Source organism: Dipodomys spectabilis, unplaced genomic scaffold, assembly GCF_019054845.1.
Source record: "Dipodomys spectabilis isolate Male_0828 unplaced genomic scaffold, ASM1905484v1 ptg000341l, whole genome shotgun sequence".
Taxonomy (NCBI): Eukaryota; Metazoa; Chordata; class Mammalia; order Rodentia; family Heteromyidae; genus Dipodomys; species Dipodomys spectabilis.
Genome location: NW_024871018.1, coordinates 1,181,844 through 1,206,272, shown reverse-complemented (window position 1 = coordinate 1,206,272; position 24,429 = coordinate 1,181,844). Strand labels below are relative to the sequence as shown.

The following is a 24,429-nucleotide window of genomic DNA, read 5'->3' as shown; positions in this document are numbered from 1 at the left end:
CTGCCTTGTCCTCTGGAGTAGCTGGGATTACATGCAGAGGCTATAGCATGCTATTACTAGTGAGCTTTTAAAGCTGCAACATCAAAGCTGTGACCAGATTACCTAGCTAAGGTACTTTGAGTAATTCTACAGTTAATCTCTACTTCAGCCTATTTATGAGCAACCTGTGTGTTCAAACTTGAGTTTGGTGTTTGAAAATATCTCTGAGAACAATTATTCTTTACTCTTTTAGATTTGTAGGTAAAAGATGGCCAAAGAAAGATGCCAGAAAAAGTCTTTTCAGGATAGTCTTGAAAACATAAAGAAGCGAATGAAAGAGAAAAGGAACAAAAACTTGTCAGAGATCGGCAGACACAAGTCCTTCATAGCTGCACCCTGCCAAGTAATCAGTAAGAGGTTCTGATATTATCCTGTTACATCACTTTTTAAGTTTAGAGTTAATAACTAACCATTCTCATTTATCTTCTTCTAGACAACACTTCTACATTGCTGAAGAATTACCAGGACAACAATAGAATGTTAGTTGTAGCTTTGCAAAATGAAAAATTCAAAGTACGAGAAGCCGAAGAAGTGATACTACAGGTAAGAAAAGAATGCTACTACCTCATGTGCCAACTGTATGCATTGAAAGAAAAGCTCACTTCCCAACAAACAAAAGAAACAGTTCAGGTATTTTTATTGCAAATATTGAAAAAAAATACCCTATAATAAGCACTTTAGATCTTTGTTTGTTTGTGCCAGTCCTGAGGCTTGAACTTGGGGCCTGGGTGCTGTCCCTAAGCTTTTTGTGCTGAAGACTGTCCTCTACCACTTAAGCCACCTCCATTTCCTGCGTTTTTGGTAATTCGTTGGAGATAAGAGTCTCAGGGACTTTCCTGCTCAAGCTGGCTTCAAACCTTGATCCTCAGATCTTACCCTCTTGAGTAGCTAGGATTACAAATGTGAAACACCAGCACCCAGCAAATTCACTTATTTTTAAGTTAATATCTGACGTCTTTTTTAGTAGTAGACCTATGCTGTGGCACAGATGTGTTGCCAGTAAGGATATTTCAAGCATGTAGATGATTTTGAGGCTTATACCTGCCTGACTTGCTTCTTCAAGTAGGTAGCAAAGCCATGTGCAGAAGAAATACTGTTTTGCTACTCCTGGTCCTCTTTGAATGTTTCAAACAACTAGGCAACAACTAAAGGTCGAAGCTGATAGTTGAGGGACACTAGTCCAAAAGTTTCATCAAGGTTATCTTCATTTTTATGTGAACTTTTCTATGTAGTTTATTATCTAGTGGAGTTTTGTAAGAACTACTGTGTGTACAGTATATCTCCCCGGAACAGGAGTATTGAAGTGAAATATCAAATAGCTAAATAGGTAAGAATACATCTTAAATTCCAGGTAAGAAACCTTCTGAACATTTTAGTAGCCATATTTTTTTATTTGATTCTATTTGTGTCCAAGATTATAAAGAAGAGGTTCAAATATGGAACTGCTAGCCAAAAGACAACAAACATGGACAAAGTTTGTCTTAGGATATATTTTTTTATGTCTTTTTGTTGGTTAATCCTGAGAAGAGTAATGATGAGCTAGTTCCTGCTTCCCTTTTCCCAGAAGTCACTGCCTGAGAAAGTACACAGGGCAGAGTAAAAGAGAAGCATGTCAAGTGTCAACAGTACAGTTGATGTTCTCCCCAGCAGCCAGGTTTTTGCAGTGCCAGCAAATTCCATTGCATTGGTACTTATTCCAGCTGACCAGCTAAAAAAGCCTGTTGTGGGGCAAGCTTGAGAAAGGAACTCAAGTCACTGCTGTGATGATAAAAGTCAATAAAAGAGCTTATGATTCCTTATTTTAAGTATGTGATATAAATTATATAATATATGCATGTATATATGTACTTACGCTTTATGTGATATAAAAACAATACACAGATTGATTTCACATTTGTATAAGCGTTATTTAAATTTTTCTTCAATGTGTAATCTTTAATTTTTCTTTATTCAGTCAGTTGTAGGTGGTAAAATAGCTCACCAAATACATGAATCCTCCTGCTTACTTTCTAGTTTTTGCTGAAATCAAATGGAATAGTATAGATTGAATACTCAATAATACCACAAAACAATGAGGAGAAAATTCCATAATTATAGATTCTTTAAGATTTATCAACTTTTGGACTGGGAAGGTGGCTCAGTGGTAGAGTGTTTGCCAAGCTTGCATAAGGCCTGGGTTTGATTCCTCAGCATTACATAAGTGAAAAAGCCAGAAGTGGCACTGTGGCTCAAGTGGTAGAGCACTAGCCTTGAACTGAAGAGCTGGGGGACAGTGGCCAGGCCCAGAGTTCAGGCCCACGACCGACCAAAAAAACATTTATCAACTTTTTAGAACTCCTTAAAATACAATATTATATACTGAGCCGTTATATTCTTGGCATTTGAAACAATGGTTTATTTTCTGTCATGTTCTTACTGTATTTGTCACACATTCCGAACCATCATTCTAAACTTGTACTTTAGTGTTCAAGTCAACTTAGCAGTGATGAGTAAGAATGTTTCTTTTGCCTATTAGAAATTAGCTTACCAATATTTTCTAATAATAATAATCATTTAAATAATATTGCTGTATGAATATTCTTCCTCTATTTATCTTGAAGAATAATACCATTTTCTAATTTCTGAAGAACAGTGTTAGCCAATATTAAAGTCAATATTGTACATGGTCATCAAGCTTCAAAAACCAGTTGAATGAAATTCAAATGCCTTCTTAGGAGTCACACTGAAACTCTCTTCTTATTTCTGCTTCTGTCTCTGTACGTGTCTTCCATCTCCCTTTGCTACAGTGGCTTCTATTGAAAGCCAGCCCCCTCTCCTTGTGCATCACATTTCTAGAAATTTATGTCTTCACTATATCCTCCTTTAAAGGAAAGGCAAATAAAACTTCTCCCCGTCATATCTCCTCATTTTTATTTTTGTTCAGAGAAGAATTTAAAAAACAAAACAACAGAAAAAATACATGCACTGTTAATTCCATTCTCGTTTCAAATCACTGATTTATGTAGGGCTTCTACTGCTACCATTCTATATCAACATCAACAGAACCTCCACATTTCCACACTCTAGTCACGTTAGTGACCATGCACACATGCAGTAGTATGCAACAGAACACTCTTCATCTGAAACTTTGTATCTCTTGTCTTTCTTGGCATAAGCCCCCTGCTAGCTTTCTACTTTACTGCTCTCAGTCAGTCTCCTTGCTGGTGGCTAATTTTTAAATGCCAATTGCTCTACTCTCATATGCCATCTACTGGTAACTTTCAAGTCCATAACTCAAAACCTATGCACACACACACGGAGAACTGCTACTATATATCTCCACTTAAATAGTTGGAAAGCTTCTCAAGCATAGTTTGTACAAAACACAATCCCATTTTTTTCTTTCCCAAACATATTGTATATGTTTTTTCCTCTCCATAATTCTTTTGGTCCGGTCGTGGGGCCTGAACTCTGGGCCTGGGCGCTGTCCCTCAGCTCTTCAGCTCAAGGCTAGCGCTCTACCACTTGAGCCACAGTGCCACTTCCGGCTTTTTTCTTTGTGCTTATGTGGTGCTGAGGAATCGAACCCAGGGCCTCATGCATGCAAGGCAAGCGCTCTACCACTGAGCCACCTTCCCAGCCCCATTATATTTATTATATATATCAAGCCTAGAATGAAAGCTTTAGGAGGATAGGGTTTGATTACTTCTCATCTGTCCTATTCCCAATTCCTAAACTGCTTGATACTATAATGGACTGTTAGTAAGTAGATATGGTGAAAGAGTTCATTTGTTCAGTAATGCACATTTATAACTGTGTTTTTACACACTTGTACAATAGTACACAGTTAATTGTTTTCTTCTGTTTTAATACCATAACAGAACCAGGAGATATCTCCCTCTAAAATGGACTCCAGTGGTGACAGCAGTTCCTGTGATTTATCAGTGAAGGATTTACGGTTAGTATCAAATTTATTAGTATGGTTATACATACTGAGAAAGATTTAATTTTGTGATCCATTTACAAAAGAAAGTTTGTATCATGGAGTCTGATGCTATATCTAGAATGTATGTAAGAAAATTTGATGTGTTAAAATTCTGTATAGCCAAATGTGAGCTTTCTTTGTCTTATATTTAGTTACCTCTTCAATGTCCAGGTGACAGAAGCTTCACTAGATCTATTTTTTTGTTTTGTTTTTGTCAGTTTGGGGCTTGAACTCTGGGCCTGGGCACTGTCCCAGAGCTATTCAGATCAAGACAAGTGCTCTACCACTTGAGCCACACTGCCACATCTGGTTTTTCTGGTGGTTAATTGGAGATAAGAGTCTCGTGGACTTTGTTTGCCCAGGCTGGCTTTGAACCTTGATCTCAGATCTCAGCCTCCTGAATAACTAAGATTACAGGCATGAGCCACTGGCGCCCAGCTTCACTAGATCTTGTATGTTCATTTGTTCATTTTCTTGTGTTCTAAAACAAAGTCTCACAAGTATTCCTCTACCTTTTAAGTGCTAGAATTACAGGCATACACCACTGTGCATGCTCACAGCTTTTACTTTTATTTGTTATTTACTTTATTCACTTTTTTTTATATACTATTGTTTGAACTTTGGGCCTTGCTCTTGCTGGGTAAGTATTCTACCACTTGAGCCATGCTCCTGCCCTTTTTGCTTTAGTTTCTTTTCAGATAGGGTCTCACTTTTGCCCTGTCTAGCCTGTCCCCATGGTCTTTTTTTTTTTTTTTTTTTAATTCCCTCAGTAGCTTAGATGGATACCATTGGACCTAACTCAGAAATATTTTAAAACTAATTTTCCTTTAGTCATTTTTCCCTTATATGTACTGTTTTTATTCTAAGAAGCAATCATTAAAATGAAAATTTCCAATCTTAAAAATAATCTGGTTCAACCAGGCTTTGATGGCTCACATCTGCAATCCTAGCTACTTAGGAGGATGAGATCTGAGACTCACAATTCAAAGCCAGGCAGGGCAGGAAAGTCCATGAGACTTACTTCTAATAAATTACCAAAAAAGCCAGAAGTGGAGCTGGCTCAGGTGATAGAGCACTAGTCATGAGCAAATTAAGCTCAGGGACAATGCCCAGGCCCTGAGTTCAAGCCCAAGGACCAGCAAATAATACTAGTAGTCTGATTTAGGAAAAACTGTATAATAAAACATCACCTTTGGGGCTGAGAAGGTGGCTCAGTGGTAGAGCGCTAGCCTTGAGCTGAAGAGCTGACGGACAGTGCCCAGGCCCTGAGTTCAGGCCCACAACCAACAAATAATAATAATAATAAAGCATCACCTTTAACATATCCGTCACACTGTCTCATTGATCCAAGTCCTTTTTCTATCTGACCCCCCCCCCCCGCCGCCCACGTACCCTTTTCTCTTGGATCAAGTGTCTTTTATGGTTGTTATGAATTGCTGAGATTAGTTTAACTCATTGAAACCCAAATTGAATTATAATATGGAACTTTAAGCCAGGCCAATAATCCCAACACTTAACGAGGTAGAGGCTAGAAGGATTTCAAGTTCAAAGACAGCCTGAGTTTCATAGCAAGAGCCTGTTTAAAAAAAAACACACACAAAAGAAAAACATGCAACATTGCTCTCAGCGCAGCCCAGGATTACTTACTCTTACCATGTGGCCCAGGTTTCTAAGCATTATGGGGTATATTAGTTACTGACAGTACCAGCAACATGGTCCTGCCCCATGTAGAGAATGATTCCAAATATTGGCAGATAATCTCCTAGAAAGCATACTTGCTCCCAGGAGGACTGTTGCTATAGACAATTGCCTTTGTTGCTTTTAACTCCCTCCCCTCTCCTCACCAAGTACTGACAGAGACAATTTCTAACCCATAAGCTAGAGTGGGAAATTCTCTACAAAGAATGAAGTTATGAGTAGAATTAAGCTTCCTGTAATAGGTTTTGAATATTTAAAAAAAATGGTTCATTAATCTAAGACTGATTTTGTTTTTAAAGAGAGTGAATGTTAAACAGTTACAGAAGAGTTCAGTAGTTGAAACCATTAAAGCATTTTCACGAACAAATCACAGTAGAGCCTATGATAAACCATATCCTAAATAGTTGAGCAACCAAGCAGCATTAAAAGAAAAAATTATACACACACGCACACAAACGTGTGTGCGTGTGTGTGTGTGTGTGTGTGTGTGTGTGTGTGTATAAGTTGGGTGTTGTTTCCAGTAAATGAAATTGAATGATGGCATGTTTTCAGGGGGAACTTTCCAGCTCTCTAATGGGATCTGAATGTCAGTTGTAACAAATAAGTCACCATATAATTGCTATAAATGGTTTTGGTTTCCTTTGATGGAGAACAGATGTGTATTAGTTTGGAATGCAATTATGAAATAATACTAAGGAAAGGAGAAAATGTAATTTTAGAAAATATTAAATTTTGGCTCTCTTTTATAATTGCTAAATTAATTTTTAATTTTCATTTTCTAAGGCAAGTTCCTCCTCAAGAAATTGACCTTCCAGGACACAAGGAGTCATTCGAAGTAGAAGGTAATCCAAGAAAAATCTAAAAATATTAGGAGCACAAGCTTTGAAGAAAAAATAGCCTAATTTCTCTTTTTTTAATTTAAAAAAAAAATTTTTTTTTGGCGGGGGGTTCCAGTCGTGGGCCTGAACTCTGGGCTGGGGCACTGTCCCTCAGCTCTTCAGCTCAAGGCTAGCGCTCTACCACTTGAGCCACAGTGCCACTTCCGGCTTTTTTATTTTTCTGCTTATCTGGTGCTGAGGAATCGAACCCAGGGCCTCATGCTTGCAAGGCAAGCACTCTACCACTGAGCCACTTTCCCAGCCTTTAATTTAAATTTTAAATCTCTTCATCTGGTATTCTGCTCAAAGCAAATCTATTTCTTTTACATAAAATAATACAGGTTTAAAATAAATCCATGTAGCCGAGCACTGGTGGCTAATACTTGTAATCTCAGCTACTCAAGTAACTAAGAGCTAAGGATCATGGTTCAGAGTCAGCCCTGGCAGGAAAATCTGAAACTTTTTTTTTTAATATATATTTTATTGTAAAGATACTGTACAGAGGGGTTACATGAGCAAGGTAATGAGTCCATTTCCTATCAAGCATTGTTACTCCCTCCTTTGTTTTTCCTCTACCATTCTATTCCTCCCCAACTTCCTAACCCCCTACAAAGTTGTATAGTTTGTTTTCAGTGTCTTGTACATCTCGTTACAATGGGTTATCCTGAATCCTTATTTTAGCATTTTATTATTTCCCTTCCCCTCTACCCAGATGCCCCTCAGTAGATGAATGGATCAAGAAAATGTGATATATATATATATATATATATATATATATCAAACACACACAAACACACACACATATGAATTCTATGCCTCCATCAGAAAGAATGACACCGCCCCATTTGTTAGGAAATGGAAAGACTTGGAACAAATTATATTAAGTGAAGTAAGCCAGACTGTGAGACTTTGATCTCCAGTAAACCACCAAAAAGGCAGAAGTGGAGCTGTGGTTCAAATGGTAGAGAGCTAGTGTTGAATATGAAACCTCAGTGACAGGCAAAAAAAAAAAAAAATATATATATATATATACATATATATATATATATATATATATGTATATATATATAAAGTCAGGTGTTGGTGTAAGTCCCATCACTTAAGAAATAGAGTCAGGAAAGCCAGTGCCAGTAGCTCATGCCTATAATCCTAGCTACACAGGAGGCTGAGATCTGAGGATCGTGGTTCAAAGCCAGCCTGGGCAGTAAAGTCCATAAGACTCTTACCTCCAGTTAACCACCAGAAAACCAGAAGTGGTGCTGTGGCTTAAGTGGTAGAACACTAACCTTGAGCTGAATAGCTCAGACAGTGCCCAGGCCCAGAGTTCAAGTCCCATGACCAAAAAATAACTAGCAGCAAGAAAACCTGGAGTTTGAGGCCAGCCTGGACTAGATGTATATAAAATGAGATACTATCTCAAAAAAAAAAAAGAAAAATAGCCAGGGGCTGGTGGCTCACACCTATAATCCTAGCTACTCAGGAGACAGATATTAGGATCGAAGTTCAAAGCCAGCCCAGGCAGGAAAGTTTGTGAGATTCTTATCTTCAGTTAACCACCTCAAAACAGGAAGTGGAACTGTGGCTCGAAGTGGTAGAGCACTAGCCTTGATCAAAAAAGCTCAGGGACAGCACCTATCCCCTAAGTACAACTGACCAAAAAAAATAAATAAATAAAGCCATTGTGCCAAATCTGCAGTCAAAAGCCCAGTCAATTGCTATGGCTGGAGTTTACTAAGCCCTACTATATGCTAAGCTCTGGGCTGTACACTTTACATACATTATCCTACCCAGACTCCACAAATGCTAGGAATAAAGCTACATCTGGCTCCATGTTATACAGTTTCAAAAAAGTAAAATATTATACAAAAAGTAATCCAGATGGTGAGAGGTAGGGTTTTAACTCAACTCTGAAGCCATACCTTTCTACTTTGAAATTGATGTGTCCAGATTATTATCAATCCCCCTCTACTTACACTGAGCTTTGAAGAGGGATAGATTGGCCCCCTTACCAGGACTGTCTCTGACTACAGTGTCTCCACCAGCAAAGACTCCTTGCTCTGGCCTCCAAAACCACTGAAGACACCAAGACAAGTGAACTAAGACAGCCTCCACATCAGGCCACGCAGTAGCGTCTGGCAATCTGGTCAACAGTTCTTTCCTGCTCACTGCCCTCTGTTCTTTTTTTCTTTCCCTATAAAGATGAGTCCCCTCAGATGGCCGTTCATTGACATTAGCTCCACCTGGGGGGCAGGGAGACATGTTGCTAGCTTTCCAAATCTTTTTCTTTGCTGTCATTTACCCCCTCCAAAAAAAGAAAAGGAAGAAATAGTTTTAGAATAAGCAAAAACAGATGAATACCCTTTTTTTCCATATTTTCGTGGCCTTCCAATTATCCACATCTTACTTTTCATAGAACAACTTAGCTTATACTTTCTTGGTATATTTTTCCCCACTTTGGAATATGAAGCTCTTTTCCTCTCCTTCTCTGTTCATAGATTATGGAGATCATTCATTTTCCTTTAAACCTTGGACCTAGAGCATGTATAACCTCATCTTAGACTAGTTTTTAAAAGTACATGATATTTTCTCACAGGTTAAATACAAACCATCAGTTGCTTAATGGCAAATAATGGTCATATTACATTTTCCCAATTTTGTTTGCTTATTGTAAATGTAGAAAAAATTAATAGAATGACTTTTCTACAACTTTAAATTTAGGATTTGAAGTTCACATTTCCAAAACCTAAAATTTTCTCTTATTTGTTTTTTTAACTCTTAGAGCAAATACCTACTTTTTCTCAAGATGCACTTGGATGTGATTTGGATACAAGTGATGCTAAATGTTCTGATGATGTCTTACCCAGGACAGTATCTCTCCGTCGCCATTTAAGAAAAGACTTTCATAGTTTAAGTGAATGTAGTCCCTTGGAGGATTTTGAAACCAGTCATTTTACAGGGCCATCTGTTGAACTGGAAAGTGTTAAATACATAGACCCAACAGTAAACGTGCGCATACTTGAAAATACACAAGGAAAGTTTTGTCAGTGGAATAAAGATCAAATTAACAAGTCACCAAGGCCAATTCACCCAAGAAACTTTACCAAAACAAAAGAAATCATTTTGGACCCTAAACCTGAACAAATTAAAAGTAATTCTAACAACACACAATGAAAAAGAGAAAAAAAAAGAAAAGCCCAAAGAAGGTCAGAATCTAAATCAAAGAATAAAGGAAACCAAAGTGGAAATAAGCAAACTGTTTGCAAAAAAAATATGGACGATGCTGTCAGTTCCAATGATGCTTACAATTTTAATTTGGAAGAGGGTGTTCCCCTCACTCCTTTCCGTCAAAAAATGTGATTCTACTAGAGAAGAAAGTAGCAGTCCATCCGAAGCAAGCAATTGTGAAACTAGTGTTTCAGAAAATGACTCTGATGACCTCTGTCTACCCCCTTGCAAGTACACCTCAAACCCGGACAGCCAACCGGACAGACCAGTCACCAGGCCTCGGTCTAAAAGAGCACTGAAGTACATGGATAAAGAAGACAAGGAAGGTTCTCAGCCAACAACTCCTACTAGTAAGTGATGGATGCTGTTCTTTCTCTCCATCTTCAATGTTTTTGATAAGTGATCACTCTCAGTGCTTTTACTGTACTTATCATCTGCCTCTCTGTGGGAGGTTATGATACTTCCCATCTGCCTCTCTTTGGGAGGAAGTTATAGTCTGATTAAATAATGGGGGCAGAGTAGAAATCCAAGTTGTGTTGTTGCTCTGACCTAATTCAAGCAAATGTAAATCTTCTTTAACAATTATGACTTGTCTGCTCCTTGTCATGAACAAGTCATAATTTTTACTGTCAGTAAATGAGACTTCTCAAAAGCTGAGAGGAGGCAAGCAAGCTTCTTTGTGGAGCTGTCGAATAAAAAGATCTTTTGTGCATTCATGTGAGACGTTCCCTTGAAAATGAAATTATAAACTTAAATCTAGTGACTTGTCATTTGAATGGCTTTGCTTTGTACTTCATTTGAAAGAGACCATGATTTTAAATAATTTTCTAGTTAATGAAGGTGGGCTAATCAGACCAATAAATCTAGGTTGGCAGGAAAAGACATGGGTCATCTGTTGGTAGTGCAGCCTGCACCTGCCCACACAGGTGTTCACTTGGGAATTTTAGTTCGTATGTAGTCAGGTTATATGATTTATTTAAAAATTATTGTCAGCGGGCACTGATGGCTCATGTCTGTAATCCTAACTGCTTAGGAGGGTAAGACCTAAGGATTTCAGTTTGAAGGCAGCCCAGAAAGGAAAGTCCATGGGACTCCTATCTCCAACTTAACACCAAAAAAGCAGAAGTAGAGCACCAGATTTGAGCAGAAGAAATTAAGGGATAGCATCTAGGCCCTGAGTTCATACAAAAGATATGCAATAATTATAGAATAAATTAAACAAGATTGACCAAATGTTGAAAAACTTTTGAAGCTGAGTACTTGGGGTTAATTATACTATTACTATCATCTTTGTATACATGTGAAAACATCTAAGTTTTGTTTGGTTTTGGTGGTAGTATGGTTTGAACTCTGCCTTGTACTTGCTAGGTAAGCACTCTACCACCTGAGCCACCTGGTAGCTATCTTAAGTTTTGAAAGGAAAAAAAAAATTTTTTTTCTAAAAGAGAGAATACAAGCATCAATTGTTTTAAATCATGGGCCATACCCCTTGAGTAAGAATGAGTGTCTCTGTGGGTTTATTAAACACATTAACGTTTGGCAAGCATTGTTCTAAAATATACCAACTTATCTGATAGTGTTGCTTAGAAAATATACTAAAAGTTGGGGTAATTAATGTAGTGTGTTATGGTGACAGAAAAGCACAATCTGAAACTCAGTTCACACTGCAGCATGTGGCATCTTAGTATACAGTCATCTCACAGTCATAATTTACTAACATATTAATATTTCAAACTTATCTAGCTTGAAAGAGATGCAAAAAATGGGAAAGGTTTTTTTGTATGGGGGTAGAGGAGGCGCCAGTTGTGGAGCTTGAAGTCAGGGCTTGGGCACTGTCCCTGAGCTTTTGTGCTCAAGGCTAGAACTCTGCAACCTGAGCTACAATTCCACTTTCAGCTTGTGTGTGTGTGTGTGTGTGTGTGTGTGTGTGTGTGTGCTACAATTCCACTTTCAGCGTGTGTGTGTGCGCGTGCGCTACAATTCCACTTTCAGTGTGTGTGTGTGTGTGTGTGTGTGTGTGTGTGTGTGGTTAACTGAAGATAAGAATCTTAGAGACCTTCCTGCCCCACCTCTCTTTGAACCTTGATCCTCAGATCTCAGCCTCCTGAGCAGCTAGGATTACAGGCATGGGCTACCAGTGCCTAGAGGAGAAAGTTCTAAAAACCTATGAAATGGCAGATTTTGTATCTATTTCAAATGTATAATTCTAAATTCTGTAACACAAAGGTGCAATGCCTACGTGCTGCTGGTCATATAAAATATTTATCTAAATTTATTCCAGGAAATGAAAATGAGGGTTTGTTTTTTGTTTTTTTTATCAGTCCTGGGGTTTGAACTTAGGGCCTGAGCACTGAGCTTCTTTTGCTCAAGACTAACAGTCTAGCACTTGACCCACAGCGCCACTTCTGGCCTTTTCTGATTATGTGGTACTGAGGAATCAAACCCAGGGCTTCATGCATGCTAAGCAAGCATTCCCAGCTGGAGGTTTTTTTCTGTGTTATCTGTCTTTGGAAGAATAAGGAGGTAGGGTGAGGAGGCACAGAAATGGAGGACAAAGGGTAAAAAATGTAGCAGTGGTACTCACTAGACACTCTATGGAAAATGAACTGTACATCTTGTGGGTGGAGACGGGAGGGAAAAAGTGGGAGAGAATGAAGGAAGGGGTAGCATTGTCCAAAAAGAAATGTACTCTTTACCTGACTTGTTAACTGTAACCTTTCTGTATACCACCTTTATAATTGTGTGTGTGTGTGGGGGGGGGGGAGGCAAGATAAAAAGGGAAACATTTTTTCCTTCACAAAATGTAAAGTGCCAGATTGTTTATATTTAGATTATATAATTATAATTTTATTCCTGTGGTTTTTTTTCTTGGAACTACTTGATAACAGTCATTTTTTGTAGGTGAACCTCCAGAGGCTCCGCAGACACCCCGCTGTAGCCTGAAGGAGATCACCAATGTCCCCTTACATCCTGTAGTCAAAACCAGGAGACTTTCTCTTTCTCCAAAACGGAATACAGAAAGCACAGCACAACCTCTTCCTAAGCGCAGGTGTGCCACCATGGTGAGCTACAAGGAACCAACATTAGCTTCGTAAGTATATGGTTTGGGGAGGACCTGTCCAAAATGAGTGATGAGTCCTAGATTAAGCTTTAAAGTTTGATTAAAAGAAACAGCCAGGGATTGATGGCTCACACCAGTAATCCTAGCTACAAGGCAGATATCTGAGGATCCCAGTCTGAAGCCAGCCCAGATAGGAAAGCCTGTGAGACTTTTATCTCGTTAGTCAGCTAAAAGCCATGTGTGGATGTATGGATCAAATGGTAAAGCACCAGCCTTGAGCAGTAAAGCCAAGCAAAAACATGAGGTCCTGAGTTCAAGCTTCAGTACTGGCATATACAGAAAAGGAAGAACACTAAAATTGGTAGTTTTGATAACACTTTATAATGAGTTAACACAGGATACTTGGAATTAACATCTTTTTAACCCTTGTAGGAAACTAAGAAGAGGGGATCCTTTTACAGATTTGTGTTTCTTGAATTCGCCCATCTTCAAGCAGAAAAAAGATTTGAGATGTTCTAAGAAAAGTGCGAAGCAAATACAAAAAACGTTGGATGCTATTTAAATTTATCCTCTACCCCCGTCTTTCTATTGCTTTACGTAGAGAATCTGTGAAGTAGTGCACAGGTGGATAGAACAGAATATTTGAATATTTTGTTAACAAGACACTAAATCATGAAGATGTCTTCAAAACAATACTTTTTAATTGTTTAGAATTCTTGTGCTATTTACTTCAAAACAGCTGTGTTTTACAAAATTACATTCATCTGCCTATTTTTTCCTAAAGGCATAGGCTGATAAGTATACTATAGTAAAGAACTTTGTAAGATGAGAATCTTTTGAAACTCCTTATGTAATTTTTGAATAGAAAAAAAAAATCCATGGTACTCCCAGGTAAAGTTTTGTGGATCCCTTATGTGCCGCTATTGGGTTTGTTTTATCTTGGTTTTTTTTTGTCCAAGATATTGCTGTGTAGTCCAGGCTAGCCTCAAACTTAAAATTGTCCTGTGTCAGCCTCCTAGGTGGGGATTTCAGGCATGTGCCACCAAGCCTAGCACCACTGTTGCATGTAAGTTTTCAGATAATACATTTGTAGGATCATGATTAGAGAATCACTGGTTATTTAGGTTCAGTGACTGATAAGTGACTGGTTATGAGCCCTAAGTGTATGTTGTTCAATGATTGCTTGGCAAAATCACAAGTTACAGACTTTTAGAAAAGCTCTTTAGTCAGACATCTTAGATGTGTGAATATTAAGGACTATTTTTAATCAGCCAATGAGAATTAATTTAGAAATTTTAACATGTATACTTATATATACCCTTTTAAACTTCAAATCACTAAAAGGATCAAAAGCCGTGGGCGCTGGAGGTTCAGACCTGTAATCCTAGCTACTCAGGAGGCTGCGATCTGAGGATCAAGGTTCAAAGCCAGCCTGGGCAGCAAAGTCCATGAGACTTATTTCTAATAAACCACCAGAAAACCCAAAGAGGCGCTGTGGCTCAAGTGGTAGTGTTAGCCTTAAGCTGAAGAGCTTTAAAAATTTTTTTTGTCTAAATGTACAAGATGGCCATTCTTAATGTGTTACAAGTCTGCATTCTATCACTGATCCTTACTTCCTATTGCCCTAGTCTCTCACCAATCTTATTCTTACGATTTTCCTTCCTCCCTTCCTTTCCTTTCTTTTTGCCAGTCTTAAGGTTTGAACTCTAGCATTGGGCATTGTCTTTGAGTTTCTTTGCCTCAAGGCTAGGGTTCTACCATTTGAGCCATAGGCACCACTTCCAGCTTTTTTTGACTAGTTTATTGGAGATAAGAATCTCATGGACTTTCTTGCCCCTGAAGACTTCAAACTATGATCTTCAGAGCTCAGTCTCCTGAGTAGCTTGGATTATTGGAGCCACTGGTGCCTGGCTTCCTTACAGGTTTCAACCGCTGCTTTTATACCTATTCTTTAATTTCATAAAAATGAACTGCAGAGAGGCTACCCAGCAACTGAGGGGGGGTACGGCAAAAGGATCATGACTTGAAGCCAGACTGGGCTAGACCCTGTCGTTAAGAGATTGCCATTTCTTGCTCCACACCATTGATTGTTTGCATTTTACTGTTTCAAAACTCCCTGATGTAGCTTTGATTCTCACCCTCTTTCAGACCTAGTCAACCATTTCTGAAAAACCCCTGGTAGATTTTGTACTTTCAGTGTTGTGTGTATATCTGTAGTGTTAAGTATTGTCTTGTGTTTCAACATTTTATATGAATTACACTGTATATATTACCTTCTGTGGCCTTAATCTGTTTTTGAGGGTTGTCCATGCTGGTAGATGTATTTTCATATTTGTATACTATTATGTAAATAAAGCACACTTAACTGATGCATTGTCTGACAGTTTGTTGCCACTTTTTCATTGTTTACAAATTAGTGCCACAGTGAATAATCTATAGCTCTTTTGGACCTCAGTACTAAGATGCAGGTTCCTAACCTATGTTTCGTGACCTCATCTCCTAATCCCCACAGCACACCAGCTCTCACCTCACACTGATTACCTCTGATTTCCTTCCTGCTGCCTTTCTTCCACTTACATTTCTTCTCTTCATAGACTTTAACCCTAAAAGCTGGCATTTCTAATTTATAGTAGCACTATGGTTATCAAGAATGTGGAAGAAATGCCTTCTTATAATGGAGTATAAAAAACTAGAGGTACCTAAATCTCCAGCATTGTTTTTTGTAGGAAAAACAGAAAAATGTGGCTTCAATGGGGAACTCTAAGGTGAATTCACATACAGCTACACTTAAGAAATGTTGATCTTGGCATCTTGGGAATTGGTATCTAGCATCAAAATGGATGTTACAGCCTTTCCTTCATCCTGTTCAGTAATTTTTATTAGTAATAAGATTATCGGCGAGGGGTATATAGTGGTAAAACATGCAAGCATGCATGCAAGATCTGATTCCAGCCCCATCACCACAAAAAAAGTAAATAACACGGGTATGAGAAGACATTTATGTAACTTAAAGACAAACTTGTCTATGTAAAACGTAGAAGGAATGGTCAGCAGTGAATGCTACAACTACAAGGGTGGGGAAGAAGCTTTAAGAAGTTGGGTGTGATGCATGACTATAATCCCATTACTCAGGAGGATTGCAAGTGTGAGGCCAGCCCAGGATACACCTAACCAGACCCTGTCTCAAATACACATATTCACCAAAGACAAACCTTCAGATGTTAATGCCAATAACTACATGTTTCCCTATAAAATTAGTCCATATCAACTTTGTGACTTGAATTCTACTAGGTATTTACATAAAAGTATTTGTTAGTCAAAAGACTTACACGAGTGACAATAGCATCCTTACTGTAAACTGGGAGCTACCCAAATGTCCACTATGGTAGACAAGTCTTTACATTCCAATCACAGACTACTGCCAATCAGCTTCCTAAAAAAAGAATACCAGCTTGAAGGGTAATAAATCGTATGTTTATCCACAGTCCAATCTTGTTTCTACTTCTGAGTGTCTAAAATTGCAAACGTTACTGCCAAGCAAAATGAAACCTGAAAATCTTTTCACCATTTTGTTTTACTAAGTGGCCATTTAAAAGGTTTTATTGGCTGAGTAATGAACGAGGAAAATGTGTAAATGCTTAATAGATATATGGAGTAGGGATGTAAAGTAACTTCCAGAAGTTTCCTTGTATCCATCATCTAGCTTCCCACTGCCCCCTCATTCAGTCCTGCCTGGGAGACATTTGCTTAATTATGAATTAAATAGAAACAAACCTATCAAGTGGCTTTGGGTTAATAGCCCCTGCTTCCTACTCCCCATCCCTTCCTCCAGTGCTGGGGACGCCTAACACATGCTTCTACCCCCTGTGCCTGACTTTCCTGGACTTGAGCTAAGCTTAAATACAGACCCTGCCCTTCGTTGGGGTAGATGGCAGTGGTGCAGAGCTGCTGTCAACAGAGCATTCTGGGGTTCAGTGTTGAAAAGTTTACTCTCCACAGAGGAAAGAAAGTAACATTCTCCACTGCCCAGTTTCATTCATTTCATTGCTGCTGCATTCAGATTTGCACTGGAGGGGGGAAGGGGGGTCTTGAGTGTTGGGTCCTCACAAACCAGGGGAACAGAATATTTATTTCATAAGATAGGATTTTAGGTAACATTACAAGATCATATGGGAGATGTCTAAAAACCTGTATTTCTAGTAGCATCCTTCTTCATTAGAAATCTAAGACACCACTCAAGGTAGTTTCTTATACTTGGAAAAGTTGAGGCATGTTTCACTGTGAGCATTCTGAAAAATCTCCTACATCTCAAAAACAACACTTCCAACTTCATAGCCATTTTACGGGTATTTCCTTCATGCTTGCTATCTCTGTTGACTGTTTTCATTAAAAACATTCGTGACCCATTTTAATTTATGCTGATAGAAAACAAATACATTTTTAAAACCTCATCCTTTACAAAAATCAGTTTACAAATTTGCATCATAAAAATTAGTGTCAACACTGTGGAGATGGCTTCATTTGTATGGTTGTATATTAGTTGGTTTTCCCAGAGTTGGGGTATGGTAGGTGTCGCACTTTCTCTGTAGTGTAATCAGGATTAAAATGTAAGCACTAAGCTGGAATCCCAAGACAGGTTAGGGAATAGACTGTATGATGGATGGTAGTGGGATATAACCCTGAACCCAGAATAGCAATTAGGTGTTAAAATGCTGACACCACCCTCGGTGGGAATTTAATTCATCTCAGACAATAAACATAATCTGGAGATGAAGAAAAAAAAATGTTCACATACACATTTTTAATGGAGTTACACATGTCATAGAAAAGTAAAAATCCTCACTTATTAGAACAAGGATCCACCAGATTGCTTGATACACATATAGAATACATGTCTTTTTCCTATAAAGGCATGTTGTCTCGATTTCAAGTGTTTTCAACTTTATGCCTTTGTGGCTTGGGAAATTACCTTTTTTTTTTTTTTTTTGAACTTATGTCCTGCATAAGCAAAGTCAAATATGATATCTCACATTTGTGTAAAGAATTAGTAAAATAGTGGTTAAGTACTCACAAGTTTGTTGTATGTAGACAGAATTATCAAAACCCCAGATGCTTACAAAAAAAAAACAAAAAGAAAGAAAGTTTGCATTATTTAGAGTCTCTTCCTTAGGAATCAAAGCAGCTGCAGTTGAGGACCTGCAATTTTTTTCAGAACTGCTCAGAGCACCTCATCTAGATGAGTGTTTTAAAAAATATCCATGTAGAGTCTATTGTGAGACTTCAAACATCACATATTTCACCTTTTATGGGCTTTTTATCATTATTTCCTCCTTCAAGTCCTTCAGAATAAAATAAAACTACACTCTCACATTCCATTAGGAAAAAAAAAATGGACACATTCACGGTCTGAAAACCCCTGATCTTCTATCATGGAATAGTGGGCTAATGGACTTGTCATAGAAAATGTACATCCTAGCAGTAAATAGATTCAAATCTATTCCATCAAATAAAAATGTTCTATGACTTCAATTTAAATACCTATCTGAAAAGCTAACAGGAGGTTGTCTTGTTTTCTCAAAAGTGCTAATTATTACATTTACAAGTCTCTTCAAAGACATCTCCAATTCAGTTCTTTAAAATAAAACAACAACAACAACAAAAGAAAACAATAAAATGAAACCATCTTGCTTTAGGCACACTGCTGATGAGTTTCTAAGAAGCAGAGGGAAAGGAAATCACTTGTCAATTAATCCAGCCTCCTTAATTTTACTGAAGAAGAATTTCTCCAGGATATTGGCACATTTGTAGTATTCACTCTCAGGGGGGTTGTACTCTTTGCAATTGGTAAAAACTCTCTGTAAGTCTGCCATGAATAATTTCTTAGACACGTAGTACCGATTCTTGAGGCGTTCACTCATGGTTTTCAGATCTGCACAGGGAAAAAAAAATATTAACAATATTTGACTCTTATTAAGCACTAATATAAGCAAATAAGACTAACTGTGGGAAAGAATATATGTGGTTGAACAAACAGTTTTTAAATCTTACTTTATTCTTTTGAGAGGATTTTATAACAAAATCAGATCCACTTTATCATTAAAGGGACCATTATTAGTTATCTGGTTCAATCCTCCATTGAACACAAGGAAGCTAAGTAGATTATCAAGAGCTAAGTATGGTAAACAGACTGCTATTAGCTATTCATTATTTTATTATTTATACAGGGGTTCTATCTTCATCACACAGAGCAGATAGACATTTGTATTGAATCATTTAATTACTTAAAACAATTGGACTGAGTTTCCCTAAGTTCAAAGTAAATTCTCTACTAAAGTATAAAAACTAATCATTAGGTATAACTCCAAATATTTCAAGCCAGGTGTCGGTGGCTCACGCCTATAATTTTAACTACTCAGGAAGCTGAGATCTGAGGATCACGGTTCAAAGCCAGCCCCGGCAGGAACGTCCAGGAACGTCTGTGAGACTCTTATCTCTAATAAACCAACAAAAAATCGGAAGTGGCACTGTGGCTCAAGTGGTAGAGTGCTCACCTTGAGCTGAAGAGCTCAGAGACCGAGCCCAGGCCCAGAGCTCAAGCTCCATGACTAACCAAAAACAAAAACAAAAAAAATTATTTCAGTGCCAGCACATGAAACAGTAAAAAAGAAATTTTCATGTTCCATCAATTAAATAAAAATGACTAACTTCATAGTCATTTTTCTTTTTTTCTTTTTGCCAGTCCTGTAGCTTGAACTCAGGGCCTGGGCACTGTCACAGACCTTCCTTTGCTAACAGCTAGCACTCTACCATTTGAGCCACAGCACCACTTCCTGCTTTTTCTGTGTATGTGGTGCTGAGAAATCAAATTCCAAGCATGCCAGGCAAGCACTCTACCACTAAGCCACTTCCCAGCCCTCATAGTCATTTTTCTAAAGTAAATAAACTTTGCAAGACTTGTGAAATATATTTTCTCAATATATCTACTTGTTTAAATCGTATAACTTATTAGCAAATGAAGACAATGCTTGATCTCTCTCCCTTAGAATACATGGAGTTTCCTCAATCTTCATGGTGAGGACAAATTTATGCAACTCAATGCAAAATGGATACTAAGGTTTGTCTATTTAAGGGTCCTCAGGTGTCTTTAAGTCTAGCTCAATCACCAAAAACTGTAACTGTGTTAACTATACAAGTAAGTCAAAACTTCACAGCATTGTAAAAATCCAAAATTTCCACTATATTATCAAATTTTCCAGAGGAAACAAAATCTGCTACCAGATACACTAGCATTCTCTCTCTACAACTCATCACATCCTGAATGGGGAATGAATTCATTTACACCAAAAATCTCAAGCCGACTACAAAACACCAAAGGAAAAATGTGGAAAAATATGTTTCTCTTTGTCTCTTTTAATTAACGCCTATCCCTGTTAGTTCATGTCATCACATCTGTAAATTCAACTTTTAACTTTTCTTTTCTCTCTAACACAAGCAGTTTGGAGACAGAAAAAAAAATCTAAACATGTTAAGACAAACAAAGACTCAACAAATCCTCTACTAAACATCTCACCTAAGTGTGGCTGAAAGCATCAAGATGTTCTCTCATTTAAGGAAGAAAGACTAAATTTATGCCTCAAACAAAGCAACAAAACAATCACCTTATAAATATGTTAGAAACAATCGCAAGAAAGAAAAAACCACTTGTGTCCTTATCTTGAGGTTCATTTCGCCTAACATCAAGTTATCTGACCGTTTCTGCTTGTCTCAGACATATACTAGTTATTGCAAATAAGGGAAACCATGGGACCTATGTTTCTTTGGGCCTGGCTTACTTCACTTAATATAATTTTTTCCAAGTCTTTCCATTTCCTAACAAATGTGGCAATGTCATTCTTTCTGATGGAGGCATAGAATTCCATTGTGTATATATACCACATTTTCCTGATCCATTCATCTGAGGGGCACCTGGGTTGGTTCACTATATTGGCTATAGTTTTGTTGATTTGTATGTCCCTCCCCCATGGCATAACCCCTGTTTTCACTGTATTTGATGTTGGTAAAATTTGGGGAGGGGTAGGAAAAAAATTGTTTAAATAGGGATACAAGTGGACCCATTGCAACAATGAGATGTACAAAATGCTATGTTGAAAAACGAACTTTACAACTTTGGGGGAAGGTGGGGAGTATAGTCATGGAGATGGGAGAGCAGGGATGGTAAGGGAAAAACAAAGGAGGAGACAACAATGCTTGATAAGAAATGTACTCATTACCTTGCTCATGTAATTGTAACCCCTCTGTATGGTATTTTCACAATAAAAAAAACTTAATAAAAAATTATTCCTCATTAAGTAAAACCAGGTGTTTGTATTCCTTTTCCCTAAATTTCTTATCTCTTAAGATATGCTGCCCAGTAAGTTTATAATGTTTTAGAAGAAAGTAACATGTAGCCAAAACCAAAAACATAAACCAACAACTAAGTTCTGTGAAAAAAACAAACTAAAAAGGCAATTTGAAGCTAGCCTGGGCAGACAAATCCAAGAGACTCTAATCTCCAATTAACCAGCAAAAAGATGGAACTAGAGATGTGGTCAAGTGGTAGAGCACTAGCCCAGACTCAAAAAGCTAAATAAGAATGTGAGGCCCTGAGTTCAGGCATCAAAACCTACAAACCACACACATACGTACATACACATACACATACATACACACACACACACACACACACATCATTTTTTTTAAAAAAGAGAGGGAGGGAGGAAGTGGATGAGGGAAAGAGGGAGGGAAAGTACAAAGAGGGTCCAAAGCCCTTTCAAACATTTAGGTGGGGTAGGGGTGAGTGGAAAGTAAGAAGAGACTAGTAGCAGAAACAAAGCCAGAATTATAGTGGTAGTTTGACCCTCCAAAAGAATTAGAATCCATTCTGAATTACAATTCATTTTTCTATTCTAATGCTACAGATAGCATTTTTCTTTCTTTGATCCACTTACATTATTTTGATTGACTAAACACCATGGGTTAGAAAAACACTGCTGGGCTGGGAATGTGGCTTAGTGGTAGAGTGCTTGCCTAGTATGCATGAAGCCCTGGGTTCAATTCCTCAGTACCACATATACAAAAAACTGGAAGTAGTACTGTGGCTCAAGTGGTTGAGTGCTAGCCTTGAGCAAAAGCAGCTCAGGGACAGTGCCCAGGCCCTCAGTTCAAGCCCCAGGACTGGCAGGAAAAAAAAACAAAACAAAAAACACTGGCATCACCAGGCACCAGTGGCTCAGTAGGAAGTCCCTGAGATTGTTGTCTCCAATTAAGCATCTAAAAAGCCAGAAGTGAAGCTGTGACTTAAGTGCTGGAGCACTAGCCTGGAGTTAAAAAAAAAAAAAGCTCAGGGACAGTGCCAGGCTCTGAGTTCAAGGTCCAGAATTGGCATCAAGAGAGAAAGAAAAGAAGGAATGTAGGAAGGAAGGATAGTACCAAATATGGAGGTAGAATGAAATGAACTGCATTTTCAAAGGTGAGCAGGAAGACCCTGTCTAGCAATCACAGGTAGGAAGATGTCATGCTTGGCTCAGACTACTCAGGCAATTTGCAGTTTGCCACTCCCTAGGTAAAACCCATTTATAAAGATGAGAGAAAAGAGGTCGTAGAACATGGGAAAAAGAGAAGAAACCACTTTAGAAAAAAATCTTCTAAGAAAGCAATAAATAAACATAAGTGGAGAGCCAGTGGCTCACATCTAGCTACTCAGGAGGCTGAAGCTGAGATCTGAGCATCATGGGTATGAAGCCAGCCCAGGCAGAAAAGTCCCCGTGAGACTCTTATCTCCAATTAACCACCAGGAAAGGAGAAATAGAGCTGTGGCTCAAAGTGGTAGAGCGCTAGCCTTGAGTGAAAGAGCTCAGGGATAGGGCACAAGCCCTGTGTTCAAGCCCCATGACTGACAAAAAAAAAAAAAAGGATTACAAGTAAAAGAGGAACAGAAGAATCTGCTCTCATTTCAGCTAGTTCTCATCTGCACAGTACCAAGTTGATTGAATTTGGGAATTCTAAATTGATTCAACTAATTATGCATTTTAGTATAGTATAAGCACAAGTAGCAGTTTCTGCAATTCTGAATGCTTACCGTATAACTTCATAATATCCCGGAGCTTCTGTTCTCTTCACAGGTTCCATGAAGGGCCAAGCGCTTTGATGGCTCTTGAGTAAAGGAAAGAAAAGGAAGGTATCTAATATGACTGTTCCGGGTGGGAAGTCATTTCAAAACACCGGCATGAAAAAAATGAAAGCAACACCTACCTTCACCTGCTGGAGGATGCCCTTAAGCATGCTGTAAAGCTGGTCAGGGTCTTTGGGTTCTTTACTTGAAAAGAGGAAACATCAGGAGCAGAGATTAGTTCTGACCCTGCTGCCCGCTTATTTCTACGCAGCCCGGCCTCACAGAAACCCCAATACAATCCATTCCAGAACTAAGGAACAACAAACCCCAACAAGGGCTGTGGGAGACATTATAATAATCACTTGGCCCTTTTTCTCTAAGTTGCTGGAAGAGGGGAAAAAATTAAGCAACCTCCATTCACAGCCACTTACCCATCTTCCTTACCTTTTTTCTTTTCCACTTGGTTTCCAGCCTGTCTCTCCTAGGTCAAGAAAATGAAACATTAAATGAGAAATGCTTCTGGTCAAGAGAATAGCATACTTGGTAAAAGTATAATCCATTATGGCCATGCCTCGAGAAATGTCTGGGAAATCTTAAATCATCAGCATTTATTCACTTTCTTATCAAGCTCATAATACAAAACATTCCTCAAACGGGCTACTGTATGTTTTGTAAAATGGAAACTCTGGCCTTTAACTCTACCTTTCACTAGAGACAAAGATTTAGTATTATATTTTTTTAAATTCTAAGTCAAATTATTTGCTAATCACAATGTAAAATAATGAAGGTATTATTTTAGGTCAGAACAAACTCTGTGCTATTTGGTCACGGCCTGTTTGTGATGCACGATGTTTCAGTGTAGACAGAGCACAGATTTCTTCCTGCTCACTACTGAAAGGCTATCATGCCCTAAGTCACTTAATCCTCTTACATCTCGGGCTACCAAGCTATAAAATGAAATTCTAAAACTTAAGTGATATGATCCCTTTTGAAATGAGTTCATAATAAAAATAATGTAGTTCACGTCTGTAATCCTAGCTAGTCAGAAGGCTGAGATCTGAGGATTGCAGTTTTAGGCCAACCCAGGCAGCAAAATCAATGAGATTCTTATCTCCAATTACTCACCAACAACCTAGAGGTGGAGCTGTGGCCCAAGTGGTAGAGCACTAGCTTTGAGCAAAAAAGTTAAGTGACAGCTAACAGGCCCTGAATTCAAGCTCCAGTACAAGGAAGGAAGGAGGGGAGGGACAGAGGGACAGAGGGAGGGAGAGCTAGAGAAAGGAAGGAAGGAAGGAAGGAAGGAAGGAAGGGATGGAGGGAGGGAAGGAGGGAGGAATGGAGGGATAGAGGGAGGGAAGAAAGGAAGGAAGGAAGGAAGGAAGGAAGGAAGGAAGGAAGGAAGGAAGGAAGGAAG

At 38.4% G+C, this 24,429-nt stretch overlaps 1 protein-coding gene and 1 pseudogene across 1 annotated transcript in view; one reads left to right on the top strand and one right to left on the bottom strand.

The window, feature by feature from the left end:
- Nucleotides 1–247: 247 nt before the first annotated feature.
- On the top strand, nt 248–13,622 carry LOC122095240 (annotated as a pseudogene).
- Nucleotides 13,623–17,070: 3,448 nt separating this feature from the next.
- LOC122095234 (histone acetyltransferase KAT2B-like) overlaps nt 17,071–24,429 on the bottom strand; it is a 45,914-nt gene continuing 38,555 nt past the window's right edge. Inside the window, 4 exon segments of the mRNA XM_042665687.1 lie at nt 17,071–18,829; nt 22,983–23,056; nt 23,156–23,219; nt 23,460–23,496. Coding sequence (XP_042521621.1) covers nt 18,601–18,829; nt 22,983–23,056; nt 23,156–23,219; nt 23,460–23,496 — 404 coding nt within the window. The 3' untranslated portion in view covers nt 17,071–18,600.